This window comes from Pseudopodoces humilis, chromosome 6, assembly GCF_049639895.1.
Source record: "Pseudopodoces humilis isolate 2021_Gansu_Grassland_sample_001 chromosome 6, ASM4963989v1, whole genome shotgun sequence".
In the NCBI taxonomy this organism is placed as follows: Eukaryota; Metazoa; Chordata; class Aves; order Passeriformes; family Paridae; genus Pseudopodoces; species Pseudopodoces humilis.
Window position 1 is genome coordinate 13,287,863 of NC_142205.1, and position 17,556 is coordinate 13,305,418.

Consider the following 17,556-nt stretch of genomic DNA (forward strand, 5'->3'; position numbering starts at 1 on the left):
TTCTTTTTTTGTGAACCTTCTCTAAACACAGCTGTTTGACAGTTTTGTAGTTGAGCTTCAAAGCTGAAGGAGCTGGGCTTGTTCAGCCTCAAGAAGAGACAACTGACGAGACCTCACCAACATCTGTAAGTATCTGAAGGGAGGCTTCATGAAGAGGATGGAGCCAGGCTCTCCCCAGTGGTGCCAAGCAACAGGACAAGAGGCAATAGAGAGAAATTAATGCACAGGAAATTGCACCTGAATATTGAGGAATAACTTCTTTACTGTGCAAGTGACTGAGCACTGGAACAGATTTCACAGAGAGGTTGTGGAGTCTCCCTCATTGGAGATTTTCAAGAACCATCTGGACACAATCGTGCCATGTGCTCTGGGATGGCCCTGCTTGAGCACAGAGGTTGGACCAAATGGCCCACTGTGGTCCCTCCCAGTCACACCATTCTGTGATTACATTATTCTGTCTACCTGTGGTTCTCACGGATCCACAAGCAACAATCAGCACTTCATATCAGATAATTTTGTTAGAGGATGGAAAGGAATGCAGGATGGCAACAGGACAAGCAGTGGCAACTGAGAAGCCATGGTGAATTCCTGGTGACAGGACCAATTTCATGGACAGCAATACTGCAAAGCATGCAGGAAGTTAAAGAGGCTTCTTGTTTGCATGCTGATTCTGTTCGCCAATTAGCAGCGCTGCTACCAGCGTTTCCTACTTGGGTAACAAGCCTTGGCATTACCAGCTGCCGACCCTCCCTTTGGGAGCCTCAGCCGCAAGGCTCACGAATGCCTAACCAGCACTGTGGCTGGCTGAAGCACAGGACAAACTGAGAAGGAACGAAAGGCCAGGCAAGAGCTGGGAATTCAGAGGCCACCAAAGATGGCTTGCAAATGGCAAACCAAAGGGGACAGATAAGGTGGAAACTGCAGGGAATTACTCCCTGTTTGGTGTTCTAAGTCGGTTCAGGGCTGGAGCCTAAGTGAGAAAGAGGTGCTACGATCTGATCAGATCGGGTCCGACTTGAGTCTGCAAAGAAGAGAGAGCGTTCATGTGACACGAAGGGAAATAGAGTCGCTTTGAATGCCAAGTTTGAAAATGCAGGGGACGGACTGAATTTACGTAGTGGTAAAACACTGAGGAAGATGCAGATTGTCTCTCAAGCATTCCATAACAAAAGCTTTTTTTGGATGACATTGTTTCATTTGGCCTTATTTAAATACTGAACAATCTATTTGCATTTGTTAGAAGAAATTGCTATTCTAACTCAGAGCTGGCTAGCTACAAATATCTAAGATAGAGAGATAAAAGTGCTTAATCAGTGCTGAGTATCAGATAACTGATTCCATTTTACTGATATGAAAATATACGTGGACTTTCTCAGATACAGATAGCTAAGGTGAGAAAACCTGTTGGGTAGCAAACTATTTCTTGGATTATTGTGTAAAATATTATATAATCTTGTATTTTAGGAGTGTTCCTAATTTTTCTGGTTTTGAAAAAAACCCCGATCTGCTAAGTGTAGTTCACTTTTATGAAAATTTCCTCTTTTGGTGCTGACCAAGAGAGGACAGGAAACAAAGTATACAATTACAAGAGTAAATATTTATTCATGTGCATGAGGTATCCCAGCCAAATTGGGTCACCCTGAATGTGGTTTTACACAGGGTTCTTTTACCCTTCAACCACTCCAGTACAACATGATTTGACTAATAACTAAAACCCACACTACTGTTTTCTAATCACTGTAAAAATATGCCAGGCAACTGTATTTCTGCACTATTCTTGCTGCTTGTCTATTGATCCAGATTACCCTGGGGTCAGTTTTGCCAGATAACACTGGAAGAGTTTCAATGACATATTAGAGGGACTAAAATTCTGGCTTTATCTGGGCTGTCCATGACTGTCCTTTATCTTTCATGGACAGTTCTATGCTTCCAAGAAGCAAAGTCCTTATTTTCAGGGCTGGACTGTCCTTTAGTTTGTTTTACTTGGGTATGAACAAACTCAAAGTCTCCAGTAAAATTCCACTATCTCGTTCCATTTCACTGTGTTATGTGAACTAATACATAGTAACAAAGTGAATACATGTTCATGTGTCAAAGACTGACTGATTTAACAGTTAGGGAAGTAAACTTTCATAACACTACATAACCACCTTTGCAGAATAGCTGACACCAGCCATTAATTAGTAAATTGTCCCTGGTGGCTTTCATGGGATCCACACACACGACTTCCAACTGTAACTACTCACAATTACAATGATCACTCATGATTTTTAGCACTTTGTTATATCAATAAACTTTTTTTTTCCTTTTCAGATATAAACTTCCTTAGCTGTTCCTTTCATTAAAGTTGAGAGCAAAGTACCTTTGATCATCCTTTTCACCTTTCACTGAACCTTTTCCACTACTATTCTGTCTTTTCTGAGCTGAGGGAACTTAGAAACTCAAAGAGCTTTTAAAATGTGTTAAATCATGAATTTACACAGCAGCATTAAACAGCTTTGTTCTCTGTTCTCTTTTGAATTTCAGCATAAGGCTTATTTTTATCAACTTGATTAAGCACTGAAGGGAGATTTTCACAGAAACTTTTTCTAAGGCCAAGATTTTGCTCCTGTACAGTCTTAGTCAGCTTGGAGTTGATGATTTTTAATTTGAAGTCAGGATGTTTTTTGTCACTGTGCAGCACCTTTATCTATCCAAAATCTAATCTGCTCTTTTACTCTCATATTCAGTATATATTCATATAACGTTCTTCCACAGATCTTTAGTGGGTTTTTGTCCTCAGGTCCCTCAATAGCTTGGTATGATTGGAAGGTTGTCACCTGAGTGCCTAGCTCCCTTTTCAAGTCACTTGTATGTTGAGCAGGTCCAAGAAGAGATTGATAGAGCAGTGCACACGTCATCTCTGTGCAACAAGGACCACACACTCACTCCACCTTTAACCAGCTATTCATGCCAAGATATTTGGTCTAACACCATTACAGTTTAGTTTCTTTGACAGTCTTTGTCAAAAGCCTTTTAGAAATCCCATCAAGCTCCAGCAGCCAGAAAACTTTCTTCACAAGTTTAAAGGTATTCAGTAAACTACAATGTTCTGAACTGCCATTGAGAGTGCCTTCTTACACTGCTAATCAAAAGACTCCTGAAGGGAAGATCTCGTTTTGGAACTAAAAAAATTATCATTGACGGGCTCTTTCCTCCCAGACTTCCCGGTGTAAAGTTTTCCTTTTTCTTTCTTTGTGACCTGAAGAGGCTATCCCAAAATCCAAGATCCCTGAGGATGTATGTCCATGCCTAGACAAGATCAAGCACTGTCAAATCATTCCAGTAGAGAACAGATCAGAAAATGTGTCACAGCAACACAGAGTTCAACTTTGAAGACATGTACGAAAAAGCTTAATTTCAAAGACGTCATCTGGCAAGACTTCGGGCCCTGTGTTAAGATATGGTTTGCTTTTGAAGTGCAGTGATGCGATATTGCAGTAACAAGTGACGAGGGTACTTTGTAGGGCAGTATGCAGTCAGTCAGTTAAGTCCTCTTTTTCTTCCTTCAAATTTTGCTGAGAACACTTTATTTCAAAAGATATCTGGATTTCACAGGAAGGATATGAACATACGCAACTGCGTCATTGTAGTACTTCACTGAGCGATGCCCGTGAAACGCGTGCCCATCACACCATTGCCCAGCAGAACACAACGGCAAGGGAAGGGATGCGGAGAGGTTATTGGGAGCAGCAGCGCATCCTTTGGCCTGCTGTGGCAGCGCGGCGGCCCGGCCAGCGGGCAGCAGCGGGCGGCGCGGTGCGGCCCGCGGGCAGGTGCGCCGCTCGGTAGAGCTCTACGCGCGGCGGGCGGGGCGCGCTGAGGTCAGTTCCGCCGCCAAGCGGGCGGGGGCCGGGCCGGGCCGGCGGCGGGGGGCTCGCTCGCCCTCCCTGCCGGGGTGAGCGCCGCAGGGCGGGGCGGCAGCGGCCGCGCAGGACGCGGGGCGGCGCTGCGTTCCTCCTGTGTCCGGAGACAACGGGAGCGGCCGGCGGGGACAGCGCCGAGGGAAGGAGCCCTTCCTTCATCCCGCTCGTCGCGCCCCGAGCCAGGTAAGGCCCCGGGCCCGCGGCTCCCGCCGCCCTCCCCGTCTGCCCGCGCGGGGCCGCGGGGGGGGGGGGGGGCTGCCCCCCGCGGGGCGGCGGGGGGGCCGTGCGGCGGGGGGGGGGTGCGCGGCCCGCGCAGCGCCTGCCCCGGCGCGCATCGCCCGCGGCTCCGCGCCCCGGCCCCGCGCTCGGGCGGCGGGCGGCCCGGGGAGGCCTCCCTTCCGCGGCACCCGTGCGTGCGTGGGCTGGATGCCCGAGGAAAGGAGGCTTTTGGTGCTTGCTGTCTCGTGGACGCCATCAGGCCGCTTTGGACTCGTCTGGACTGAAGCTGTCGTCAAGGTTTGTCGTCTTGGTCATCGTCCTGAAGAAAAGGAGCTCTCGGGTTAGTAAATGTATTCACGAGCAAAATAGAACATCCTGTGTTTTGTGTGCTGACGAGGTTCTTTTGAGTATTTGGGCATAAGATTGGCTTAATTGAATCCCATATTGAATTTTGTTGCAAGATAATCTATCATTGAAAAGTGTTACATTGGACACTTAAAGTAATTTCGACGTCTAAACCGATTTTCTTCTAAATAAATAATCCAGTGTTATCGTAGATATAGCCAAAATGTCCTGCAATGTACATTTAATTTAAAAAGTCTGTTTTATGTTTAAGAGGACTGATGGTGTTTTACAGGATTTTTCTAGCAATCTGTTGTGCATTGTTACTGCAGTAGGTGGTTACAGTCAAGGCTGTTCTCTTGTACATACATACAGTATGTGGCTAATTTCAGCAGGAATGAAATCTGTGGAAATCAATTAACATCTACATGAATGCTTTGAGATCTGGGCATGGAGGGAATATGTGCTTTTAATGGCACTCTTTCCCCCTCTTCTCCCATTTTCTTCAGTGCCATACTTCCTTGCTGTATTTCCTACAGGCCTTAGAACTCAAGAGTAGGGTAGTGCTTTATACTAGTCAGTATGCTCTGGATATACATAAACACTTGAAAATTGTTGTGAATTGTGGGAAATGATGGATGAGCAGCATAGATTTAAAGAAATTGATCAAACATGTAATGATAAACAACTCTATAAACGTTTCTGAGCACTCTCTAGAATCCTGCTTTTGATTCGGTAGTTATTTGTGTAGCATATTGCAGGAAGACCACCAAGCAGTTGAATGATATGACAGAAATGTGTATTTTTCAGATAGAAATAAAGCCAGGCCTTGTTCCTTGAGCTGCCGGGAAGCAGACCTCCATTTCAGTAGAATGCTGCATGGTACATACATGTAACTGTGTCTATACAATGGCAAAAAATATTAGTAGATTGGGCAATTTCTCACAAAATGCATTCAAGAAATAGTGATTTCCTTTCAATTGGTGTTTTGCATGACTTTATAAGTAAAAAAGCATTTTAAATGTAATTGATTTTTTCTGTAGAGTGAAAGAACTGTATTTTTTTAAATAAAAATGAGCTCTGAAACCTTGGTGCATGGTCCTTGCTCTTCTTAATTGTCTGCATTGTCATTCCTCATTCGTTTTGCTTTGAAAAACCTCATGTGAATTTCAGCTAAATACCAAGAACTATTATGACTGTAAGATTAGCTGTTGTGAGAAAAAATGGCTTTTTAAGAAGAAATACTTGAAGACAAAATTTCTTTGCTGTATTTGAATTGTTTGTTTTTAATACAAAATTAATTATTATAATTAATACAATATGTAATACTTGAGTGAAGCACTTTGGCTCTCTCCTGGTCATTAGGTCTAAAATAAATGACTGGTAATTGGCAGCCATGTAGTTGGGTGAGTAGAACAGTTAACTCTGCTTAACAGAGATAGTTGTTGTTAAATATATGTCTATATATATATCCATATATAAAATTGTGAAATACAGGCAAGGTAATTTTAAGCATGCACAGAGATCTAAGTTTTTCACAGTGGCTCAGATTTTATACACTGCATCCTCCTGATGCATTGATGCACAGTGTCTTCCAATTCTGTTTAAACTTCTTTTCCTTAGGGATGACTTATATGAGCTATTCAATAGCAAAGCACACCTCGATTATTGGCTGCAGTCTGTGATCTTTGTGTGTGAGAGGTGTGTGCTTTGCTGAAGTAGGGGCTCATTTATTTGATCACATAGGCTAAATGCATCCTGCTCATCACACCTTTTTCATTGATAGCAGCATATAGTTTGAACTAAAGGAAACTAAAGACCAGGAATATACATATTCTTCTTTGAAATTATGAACAAATTTTCAATGTATTTGAAGTAAATAGAAATTTCCAGTTTCACAGTGGCCACATCAGTGGTTTGTTACTTACTGCAGTGCAAAAACCCTTGTACTGGTTGAATTTGGCATAGTCAGGCTGCAGAGGATGTTTTGTCTTATTTTCCTCTGTTTTAATGGATCTTTGTTTTTTAACCTTTGTGTACATGGGATATCCACACTTTGGAATACTTTTTAATTCCTGTGGATTGGTTAGTCTCTTGTATTTTAAGCAGAAAAGTACAAGACATGAAGTGTTGTGTGAAAGGCAGAAATGTTTGTTTTGTTGAATGTCTGACCTTCTAATGTCACGGAATTGCAGGTGTTTGGTAGGATTGAATGGGAAAATTTGGTTTATCTTTCTTGTGATGTCTTTTTTCCATGTGCTCTTTTTTTTTTTTCCAAACTAGGTTCTCTAATTTTTTTTAATGTTTCCTGATTTGGGTACTTTTTTGTATTTCTGAATATTTTTATTTTTTTTTTCTGAATTCATTCCTGTGAAGACAATCACTGGAATTGATTTTGGCAGTCATAATGTCTCTTATTTCATTTTTCATTCATCCCGTTTCTGTATTTGCCATTGAGACTCTGTAGACTTCGAGGTCTTCCTTTAATGATAACTTTGGGTTGGTTTGTGTGCACTGCATATGATTATAAATCAGCTATCTATCTTTTAATTAAATCTTTTGAAGCGTGTTTCTGCCAACCCTTGAAATACCAAAACAAATCTTTAGGGGAATTCCTCCCCCTCCCCACCTCCCCCAGTGATATGGAGTGAATGTATGTAATGTTCATCCCCCTGTGTACATTGATGATCTTGGCTTTCTGAAGTAACCAGAAAAAAAATAATAATAATAAAAAAAGAATATATATATATATATATTTAATACATTACATGACATTACAATATAATTTGGGGCTTGTTTTATCCAAAATAAGTATAAATTGGAGCTGTTTGTATCACAACCTTTGTTATTAACTAGTCAGTGTTCAGGGTACATGATGAAAAACTAGCTAGGAAGACGTCAGAGATGATACTTGGACATCAACTGGTTATTCATTTCTTTTTTTACCTTTTACTGGGATGGAGTTAAATTTCTTGAAAGCAGCCTGTACAGTGCCATGTTTTGCATCTGTGGCTAAAACAGTCTTGTTAACACACCAGTGTTTTGGTTGTTGCTGAACAATATTTGCACAATACCAAGGTTTCCTCCCCCCCGCCTCTCTCTAATGAGTAGGAATGGGGTGGGCAAAAGACCCCCCCCCCCCAGAGCTGGGGCAGCTGCCCAGCATTGGTCTGGGGGATAGTCCCCATCATACAATGTTATGTTCAGCCACGAAAACTGGAAGTAGAGGAAGAAGGGCAGAGGGGAGTTCGCTTCCAGGGTGCCTGCTGCTCAGAGACTGGCTGGGCATTGGTTTGCTTGTGGAAGGCAGTGAGTGGTTTCCCTTTTGTCACCTCCTTGCTTTTTAACTTCTGCCTTTGTCCTGACCCATAAACCTTCCTGTGCTTCTTTACTTCACTCTCCTTGCTACTGAGGGAGGGGAGGGTGGGAAAGCAGCAAGCAGCTCTGTGGCTGCTTGGCTGCTGCCTGGAATCAGCCTTGGCACATACGGAACGCAGGCACACACCAACGCTTGAAACCTGCATTCTGGCAACGTGGTATTTGTCACAGGTCTGCATGAAAGCGTGGTTTTGGGCTTAAACCATGACAGACTTTCCTACATACAGCTGTTTGAATTAGGAAAATTTGGAAGGATTACTAGCCTGTTCTTTGAATTACCTCTCTTAAGTTTTTCTGGCAAAGTCTTGGATTGAGAAGCCCAGAACTGTTAAATTGAAGTGTTCTGAAAATGTTGGACTGTGTTTCTTGTACTCTCTTACCCTTTAAATGTTGTCAATTCTTTTTTATGTTCTCCCATAAAGTGAAATCCACAGAGTTTAAAAAACAAGAAAATTCTCTGGGTTTATACTTTTTTTTGTGGTCAAGGATGTTGATGGCATAAATGCTTTATACTTAGCTTTCAGTTAGTTCGCATGGAGGTCAGTTTCAGTATTAATGGATAGATGTTAACAGCAGAAAAAGGCAAATACTGATATAGCTTCCCCTTTTCCTTTCAAATGCCATATACTTCTTAAAGCTGTAGAGAAATGCATAAAGCATCTTTGGTCTGGATCTTGAGCTTATAAAGATCTCTTATCATCTTTCTCCTGAAACAAAACAGTGGATGTCGTGGACACAGGCCTACCACCACACTTGTGTGTCGACAGGTTAATCTTAAGTCTAGAAAGTGGTAGTAGCCAGGGAAGGATATTCCATCTGAACTGCTGCAGATGTTTTGCTTTTCTTTCCTCATTAGAATTGGGATAATAGAGCACATAATGTCATCCACGTTAGAATTGCTTGAAGAAAATTCTCCAGGTTGTGATACAGCAGTCATGTATACTTTCTTCCTTCCTGCAAGGCTGCCATTGATTAGTTTTTCACATTGTGTGTATTTTTACTGCTGTCTGCATTGCAATGAAATGAGATTACTACAGCTCTAGAACTACCCACTAAGGAGTTTTAGTGTACACCCATCCATCTCCTTAAGAGTGCAAAGCTTGTTCTGTAGTCCCTAACAATTTTTTGAACTTACTTTTAGTGTTGTTTGTGGTTACATCAGAATACTTTGAAGAGCCACATCTTTAGAGCATCATTGTTATAGTAGTTATGGATATTGATGGAGTACAAGGAAGATCATGGAATCACTGAGTGGTTTGTGTTGGAAGAGACCTAGTTCAGTCTCCTGCCATGAGAAAGAATACTTTCCACTAGACCAGATTGCTCAGGGCTCCATCCAACCTAGTCTTGAGCACTGGCACAGATGGGGCACCCGCAGCTTCTCTGTGCAGCCTGTGCCAGTGCCTCACCACCCTCACAGTAATGAATTTCTTCCTAATACCTACTTTAAATCTACCTTTTTTCAGCTTGAAGCCATTCCCTCTTGTCCTATCACTGCATCCCTTTGTGAAAAGTCCCTCTCCAGACTTCTTGAAAGCCCCCTTTCATTACTGAAAGGTGCTGTAAGGTCAGTGTGAAGCCACCTCTTTAGGCTGAACAAACCCAACTCTCTCAGCCTGTCCTCATAGGAGAAGTGCTTCAGCCCTGTGCTCAGCTTCAAATGGGTCCAGAGGAGAGCCACGACATCTTCCTTGTGTTGGGGGCCCCGAAGCTGGATGCAGCAGCAGTCCAGGTGGGGTCTCATGAGAGCAGTGCAGAGTGGGAGAATTGCCTCCCTTGACCTGCTGGCTTCAGGTGCTTCTGATGCAGTGCAGGGTATGGTTGCTTTCTGCAGGAAAATCTTCTTGGATCAGATCTTCTTGGATCAGTTTAGTCCTGTCAAGCCATTGGAGAGATCACAGAATTATTTAGGCTGGAAAAGACCTACAAGATCACCAAGTCCAATCTGTAACCCAGCCCTGCCAAGCCAACCACTAAACCATATCCTTTGGTGCCCAGCGTACATGTCTTTAATACCACCAGGAATGGTAACTCCATCACTTCCGTAGGTAGCCTGTTCCAATTCTTGACAACCCTTTCAATGTAAAATTTTTCTTAATATTCAATCTAAATGCGCTCTGGTGCAACTTGAGGCAATTTCCTCTTTTCCTGTCGCTTGTTACCTCGGGGAAGTGGCTGATGCCCACCTGGCTGTAGCCTCCTTTCAGGTAGTCACAGCTCCTCTGAGCCCCCTTTTCACCAGGCTCGTCACCCGCAGCTATGTCAGCCACTCCTTGTAAGATTTACTCTCTAGACCTTTCACCAGCTCAGTTGCCCTTCTCTGGATTCTCTTGGGCACCTCAGTGTCTTTTCAATACCATAGTTTAATTTCTTGATTAGCATATAATTATTGTGATGGGAAGTTGCTTAAATGATCTCAGCACCTTGCCTTTGGAGTCCAGATCAGATCCTGATCTCTGTTAGGTAAGACTTGGTGAGGATCTGGACTTCAGAAGCAGAAGCCTTTTGTAGCATGTATTGAAAAACAGAAATAACCTCATGCAATTGAGTATGTGATTGCTAATGTGTGCAACAGTATGTCTACAACTAATGATGTTAAAATCAGAAAGGTGTTGATTGGACTTCATGTATGTCTCAAAAGCCTAATTTGATTGTTTATTTTCCAAATAATAGTGGTCTCATAGTCTTGCCAAAAGCTTAATGGCTGAGATCTTCTTCCTGTTAAATATAGTAGAGAGACAGAGTGCTGGAACCTGTGGGCCAAATACATTGCGTGTGTTAATTTGGTGTTTTACAGTGATATTGCTGATCTCCCTCTGCCTTATGTTGCACTGTTTATTTTGCTTGATTGACATTCTGTTTCATTAGGATGAAGTGAATTATTTATATGCTTGTCCACATATATAGAAGTGATTACATATTAATAGAAGAGAAAGTAATTAATTTTGCAGCCACAGATTGTTTTGACTTCATTACTTTGAGAACATGTGAAGCATAAATCACATCTTGTTATGTATTAGTGCTCAAGACTGTTTATATCTGAAACACTGGCACTGATTAGAAAAGAACTTCCTTCTGTATGTCAGGAATTTTCCGTGCTAACTTAAAATTATTTTATTTAAAAAAACCCTTATAGTTCTGTGTTTCTAGTAACCATTGTAGCCACACTCTGTTTCCCTGCTATTCACATATGAATAGCACTTGCAGTGTTTCATGAGAACTTGTCCTGAGTTGTGGGCTTTATATTAACTGAAATCATATTCTGCTGCTCAGTTCTGTTACCAAGTGTCTTGTCTTGTTCAGCTTATAAATATGTTCCTTAAGTGTAAAATTTTTCATGACATGGGAGAAGTACCATGAACTCTTCAGGTTTCGATGCCTAGCAGGTAATTTACGAATTTGGGAACATTTTGCAAATGTTAAAGGATTATTTGATTTGGTATGTTTTAGAGTTATTGGTTGTATGTGCAGAATACATTGATATACAATGGTATATTAACAGTGGACTTGAACTCTGTAATTCAGCTGTCGTCCACTAATAGTTCAATTATTAGTTCATTGTATTTCAGTGATCATTGAATCTTAATTGACTTAATCTTCTGCTTTTTATTCTTTAGTGCTGCAAGCTAAGAACATGGAATATAATATGGATGCAGTTGCTTGAACATCATTTCTTCCAAAGCATATATTCTGCAGATGGATGGCCTGAATGATTGACTGATAAGCAACATACACAAGACAAATACCAAGAAAACTTTCTGTCTGTTGCTGCTGTGTTTAATGAAAATGGTGCAGAGTTGCTTCTTCTGAAATGCAGTTGAAGAAAATGAGGGAAATTTTACCAAAATTGTACCCTGGCCAAATTAATGATAAAAGTAATTCTTTAACTACATCCCCAAAGCAATCCAATGATAAAACAAATCTGTCAAAAGGGGTGGATGACCAAAACTGCTGTTACCAAGGAACTGAGGCTGAGAACAATAAGTTGTCACTGATAAGCTGTATAAAATGCAGAAATGTTCAGAAAATTTCAGTGCAAGATATAGAAAAGCATAAGAAGCTTGACTGGACTGAAGACAAAGATTTCATCTGCAAGAAGTGCAGTAATATTAAACCACCAGCTTTCGGTTTTGTTCCTGAGGGTGCTAATGCTGCAGACTATGAAAAACTTGAAAGAAAAACCCCAAATAAAACCCAGAGAACATTTAAAGTAAAAAATTTTCTGCCAGGTAGATACTACTGTGATAAATGCAGATTTTCAACAAGGGATCCTTTACAGTATAAAAAGCATGTAGGGCAACATGAAGAAATTAAGTTTATTTGTTCCCACTGTGGTTATGTATCCTACACCAAAGGAGAATTCCAGAAACATTTGGTGAAACATACTGGAACCTTTCCGTATCAGTGTAAGTACTGTGAATATGGTGCTGTTAGACAAGATTATATCGTTAAACATACGAGAAGAGTACATGAAACACCCAGAAAACGACTGTCAAATACTCTCATGAACCACCAGCAAATGAAGCAGAGTCAAATCACTTTATGTAAAACAGAGATATACAATATAATTCCTTTCCAAAATGAAATTTCAAATTTGTCTTCAAATATGGTTTATGAGATTCCGAGTAAAGCAACTCAAACAGTCTGTTCATTTCAAAATGTAGAATGTAGCATAAACACATCATCAGTCCAGGATAAGACAATATTGGAGCCATCTGAAATGAGTGTATGTGAGAATCAAAGTGTGGAGGTTGAGGTTTATTCTCCAAAAACAGAGCCTTTACAACCTGGAATGCCTTTAACAGTAATTGCACCATCTGAACTTGTAGTTCCTTCCAACTGTTTAGCTCAAATAGTAGAGCTTAAAATAGTGAATGGAGCACAACAGCTGGTTCTTAAACTAATTCCTATAAAAGAAGCAACTTACAAACCTGTGAACTGTGCTGAAGAGGAACTTGAGAATCAAGGTACAGAACAATCTGCAGAAGTAAAAAAAACATCTGTGTGTCAAAATGAGTTACTAACTATGGAAGTGAATGTAAACAGATTATCCAGTGTTAGTAACCAGCCTAATTTGGATAGTACTCATGATAAGAATTCTGAATGTTTTTGTTCTTCTGATTCACAGTTCTCAGACTGTAGCTCTGCATCTGTGCAGAGGGAAGATACATCAAAATTATCCTTTCAGTTGGTGAAAGGTATTGATGTCCATTCAGGTGTTACAGAGCTTTGTTCTCCATCTCTGGTGATGAACAGTACTGAAAAAAAAAGTGATCTTAAATCCTCAAGGGGAAAAGTAGATGGAAAAAATAGTTTGCATCGTGATCTGTATTGTTACGAAGAAGGTGAAGATACATACCATCCACAATATGCTCCCATTTCTGAAGGTAAAAGTTCCGAGAATGTTTCAGTAGAAGCTGCTCAGGAGGGCAAAATTTTTTCTGCTGTCTCTAAAGAAAAGGATACATTGTCTGTTAAGAGGGTTGGCAAAGAACGGAGGAGTCTACCAGTCAGCTCTACCGAAGCACATTTAGCTGGAAAGGGTTTTGATAAAAAATCTATTACATCTTCTGAAGCAGGAAAAAACTTCCATGTTACTAAAACTCCACCTTTTGAGGATATAACTTTTGGCTTGAGCAAAGTAAAGAGACCTGAAACCGTAAGTCAAAAGAGTAGTCATCCGCTGGAATCACTAGAACTACAGAAGATGGAAAATAAAGGCAGTCCTTTTGAAGGACCTGTTATTTCATCTGTATTTTCTCTTAGCTCTGGGGCTGAAAATGTACCAGAGGATGTCAGATGGGATTACACAGCACGCAGGAAGAAATCAGCAACATTGCTGTGTAGAAAGATTGCTCAGCTCATGTCTGCTGCTGAACCTAATGTGAAATCCGTGCCCTTGAGATGTCAGGCTTCTAGTAAAAAGTTGCTTTTGCCTCAAGAAAGTTCAGCAAGTTGTGAGGGAGCTGTTTGTGCCACTGAAGTGGAACAACCTATGACTTTGTCTGAAGTGCATGGTGGAAGAAGTGTGATTAGTAGTGAAGAACGCAGTGAAGATCAGCTCTTGAAGTTTGCAAGAACTTCTAAAAACAGGGTAACAAAAAATTCCCATGTTGCTACCCCAGTGTTTATCCCCAAAGGGACAATGCTGAGAGTGCTGAATGCTACTAGCAGTCAAAGCTCATATGGAATAGAAAGCAGGAGTGAAGTATCAGCTCCTGAGCATCGCAATGAAATGTTTCTGCCTCGCCCGGTCCCCGTCAGTGTTTCTGAGACACCTAGCAGTAGTTTCCCATGTTTGCCTAATCAGAGCGAATCAAGTGCTGAGTCCCAAACTATATCACTCAGGCAAAGACCAAAACGAGAGGCAAGTGCTAAAAATAACAGCAACCAAACTGGTATACCATTTCAAAAAAGCAGTGATGTAAACAAGCAAAGCAAGCACTATTCAAGAAGTCAGCTAGGTCCCAAAAATAAGGCAAAACAAGCAAGCTTCAGAGAGCTTCCTAAGAGGAAAACAAGAGCTCAGTCAGAAACCACTTCGGGTTCTGATATGTCATATCTGTTGACAGCAAGACGTCTTCGACTTGTTCCTCTGAAAACAAATCAGTTGATAAAATGCCCTCGTCGTAATCAGCCAGTTGTGGTACTAAACCATCCTGATGTTGATTCACCAGAGATAATTAATGTCATGAAGACTATCAACAAGTATAAAGGTCAAGTCCTGAAAGTAGTTCTGTCAGAAAGGACAAGTAGTTGTCTTGGTGTCAAGCGTTACCGAAAGCGTCTTACTCTTCAGAATGCTGAGACAGGAAACCAAACAAAAAAGCAGAGTATGCTAAAAATGAAGCTAAAAAAGACGCACAAAAACAACTACCAAGTGGTGGAAACTTCACCAGCTGAAGCACTTCAATGTCTGTTTAAGTGTTGGTTTTGTGGAAGAGTATATATGGACCAAGAAGAATGGATAAGTCATGGACAGAGGCACTTAATAGAGGCAACCAAGGGTTGGGACGTTCTTTCTCTTCAAGCAAGAAAATATTAAGTGAGAGCCTAGGGGAGGTTTCCCCTCTTGCTTTTAATGAGTGACACTAACTTGCTTGGAATGGAGGATGGAAATAACTGCTTTATTTTGCCAAAAGTCCTCTACTGTTAGCAAAGTGAAGAAGAGAGTAGAGGTATAGAGAGGTAGAGAAGCTGATAGTGAGGATTACGCACTACTTTGCACTCTTGTGTTTGAGATTTGTATTTGAGGTCAGCTTCATCTGTTCCATAGGAGAAATTTGAAGATTTGCTATGCAAACATCTTTCTAGTTACCTTAGGATACTGTGCTGTATGTGGTTTGTGCTAGGTATGTATGGATTAAAATCTTAGATTATGAGATATTTGTAAATTTAACAGGATTTAATTGGCTTTATTACAGCATGGCATTTCAGAGATCAAGCACATCTGTATGGAAATGCACCTTTAGTCCTCTGTGGACAGCAAGTGTATGTTATAGGTTTTAGTGGCAAATTAAGCACTACACATAAAAAGTAAAATTTAAATGCAAGTGCTCTGTTTCAGTGAAATAAAAGCAGTTCTGCTGACTTCAGAGGAGGTACAAGGGTGTAAATGAAAAATCTATGGAATCAGTTACTCCTGCTATGTCAAATAGCACTAAAAAAATTAATTTTGTTTAGTACTGAGTCTTTACCTAGACTGTATTGTGTAGATGCGAGGGAGCAGAACACTGTCAGGATTCTGTACCATCAAGCCAGAGATACCATCAGGCTTGGGCTGATAGTGAAAAGCGCTTCTCTATATGGCCTCAAGGCTGTTGTGAAGTAGTATTAGCCAAACATAAACCCTCTACCACCTTGTGTGTGATAGAAGCATTTACAGACTCGGTATTTGGTTAGAACTCTAGTTGGTGAGCTTATTTACTGGGGAAGTTGTTGAAGACTTTTCAAAATGAAAAGCCACGTTGCACAACTTTTACATTGACAGTGTTGAAACAGATTTTCAGTGCAATCTTTCATGATGCTTAAGAATTTAGGTGTTGTTACGATTTATTTTTTTGTAGGTCTCAAATTCACAAGCATGTGCCTCATTACAGGTTATGTCTGATGCATAAGGACTTCAGTGCAGTGTAAACATTGCTCAGTTGCTTAAATACTTCTCTAAATCAGGGCCAAATTACAGTTTTTTAGTAAAAAAGAGGGATGGATGACACTGAAGTTACTGTTTCTGTATGTGAGTTGTGGATGTTTCTCTTCTTGTCATTTTTAAATCATTTTATAGTCATACAGAATGAAGTATATTGAAGCACATACAATTAAAATAATGTGTTACAATTTTAGAAATATGAAAATCAATGCTGACTCTAATGCTGGATGTGTGTTCTATGTTTGAACTGGGACTTCTCTGGTAAACTGGTAGTCCCTAACTCTTTTCACTGATGGTGCATTTTTGTAAACAGTTTAACTGGGAATATTTTTTTATATACTCCGGCAGATTATACATTGTTTTGATAAAATATTTATCATATCTACATTGGATTGTAAATATTTTAAAACTACATCTGACTGAGGTTTATTTTCAAAACCACTTATTGCTTTCCCATAATTTTGCAATACAGTGTTAAAATCCTTCAGGTAGCTGGTGCTTTAAGTCAGATCTTTTTCATCACGTACACGTGGAAAGTTTTTGTATCATTTGTATCAGACTAACCTATTCCACAGAACGAACTTTGTTTTTCCTGTTTTGTCAATAATAAGGAAATGACAGTTCTCATTTTGTATTCAAATGGAATTATATTTTTTTAGATGGGTACACAAGAGGGTTTTTTTTCCATTTCATATACTTTGATGCCAAACCTAACAGTGCTATTAGGATTTTCAATGGTGAAAGTAGTTTCCATCTTAAAATTATAGTGTATCATACACAATAAATACTGAAATGTTTAACACGAGAAACTCCCATGGTTAGCATTCCTCCTTTGTGTTAATTCCTTCAGTCCAGGTTACTGATTGAATTAATTTTGTTTCTGTAGAAGCTACCAAATAAATAGTTTTGAAATGGCTTTGTAAGTGTTGTCACTGGCAAAATCAGAACATGGCTCATGAAAGCTGTGCTGGGGGGATGGGAGAAGTGTTACTGCTCAGCTTTGTAAACTCTGGGTGGTTTAAGTATATTAGTAATGCTTTGTCTTCTGTAAGCAACTTTACTGTTTACTTTAGTAAACAGCTGGAAAGCTCTGTATGTCACTGCCATAATCTGTTATCTAAATTGTTAAGCCTTGGGTTTTTTATAATTTTAAATTTAGTTTTTTTTTGGTTTTGTTTTATTTTTTTGTTTCAACATGAAAATCTTTTCTAAGTTAAATTGTGTTGTGCTTAAGAAATTCTTAAAGTAGATTATGTCATGCTTTTTTTATGAACTCTGCTAAACTCTATTTTAGCAGCTTCTGTTTTGTTACTTTTATTAGATGAAATTATGTCAGAATAATTTCCTTCAAGTTTAACAGTCTCATCAATTTGAGAGAAATAATTTACAGTTGATGTTTTCTTCCCTTTTGATACAGCATTGAGAAATAAAAAGGTTGCAAGGAAACAATAATCAACTGCTAAATTTTTTTAGAGCTAGTTTGTGCCACTACATAGTACGTCATAAATCGGGTTGGAATGTTGTGGTTTTGGGCTTGAGTGGTTTTGTTCTTCTCGTTCCTAT

General features: G+C 40.2%; 1 protein-coding gene across 2 annotated transcripts; it reads left to right on the top strand.

The window, feature by feature from the left end:
- The first annotated feature begins 3,949 nt into the window (after positions 1–3,949).
- Positions 3,950–16,909, top strand: ZNF518B (zinc finger protein 518B). 2 transcript variants are annotated; one of them, XM_014263213.2, is made up of 2 exons: positions 3,950–4,088; positions 11,462–16,909. In XM_014263213.2, exon 2 carries the CDS (start codon positions 11,656–11,658, stop codon positions 14,887–14,889), a length of 3,234 nt encoding a protein of 1,077 aa, XP_014118688.2. In that variant the 5' UTR covers positions 3,950–4,088; positions 11,462–11,655; the 3' UTR covers positions 14,890–16,909. The 2 variants fall into 2 exon arrangements, with proteins under 2 accessions (XP_014118688.2, XP_005517892.2); XM_005517835.3 differs by lacking the exon at positions 3,950–4,088 and adding an exon at positions 4,290–4,464.
- The last annotated feature ends 647 nt before the right edge of the window (positions 16,910–17,556 follow it).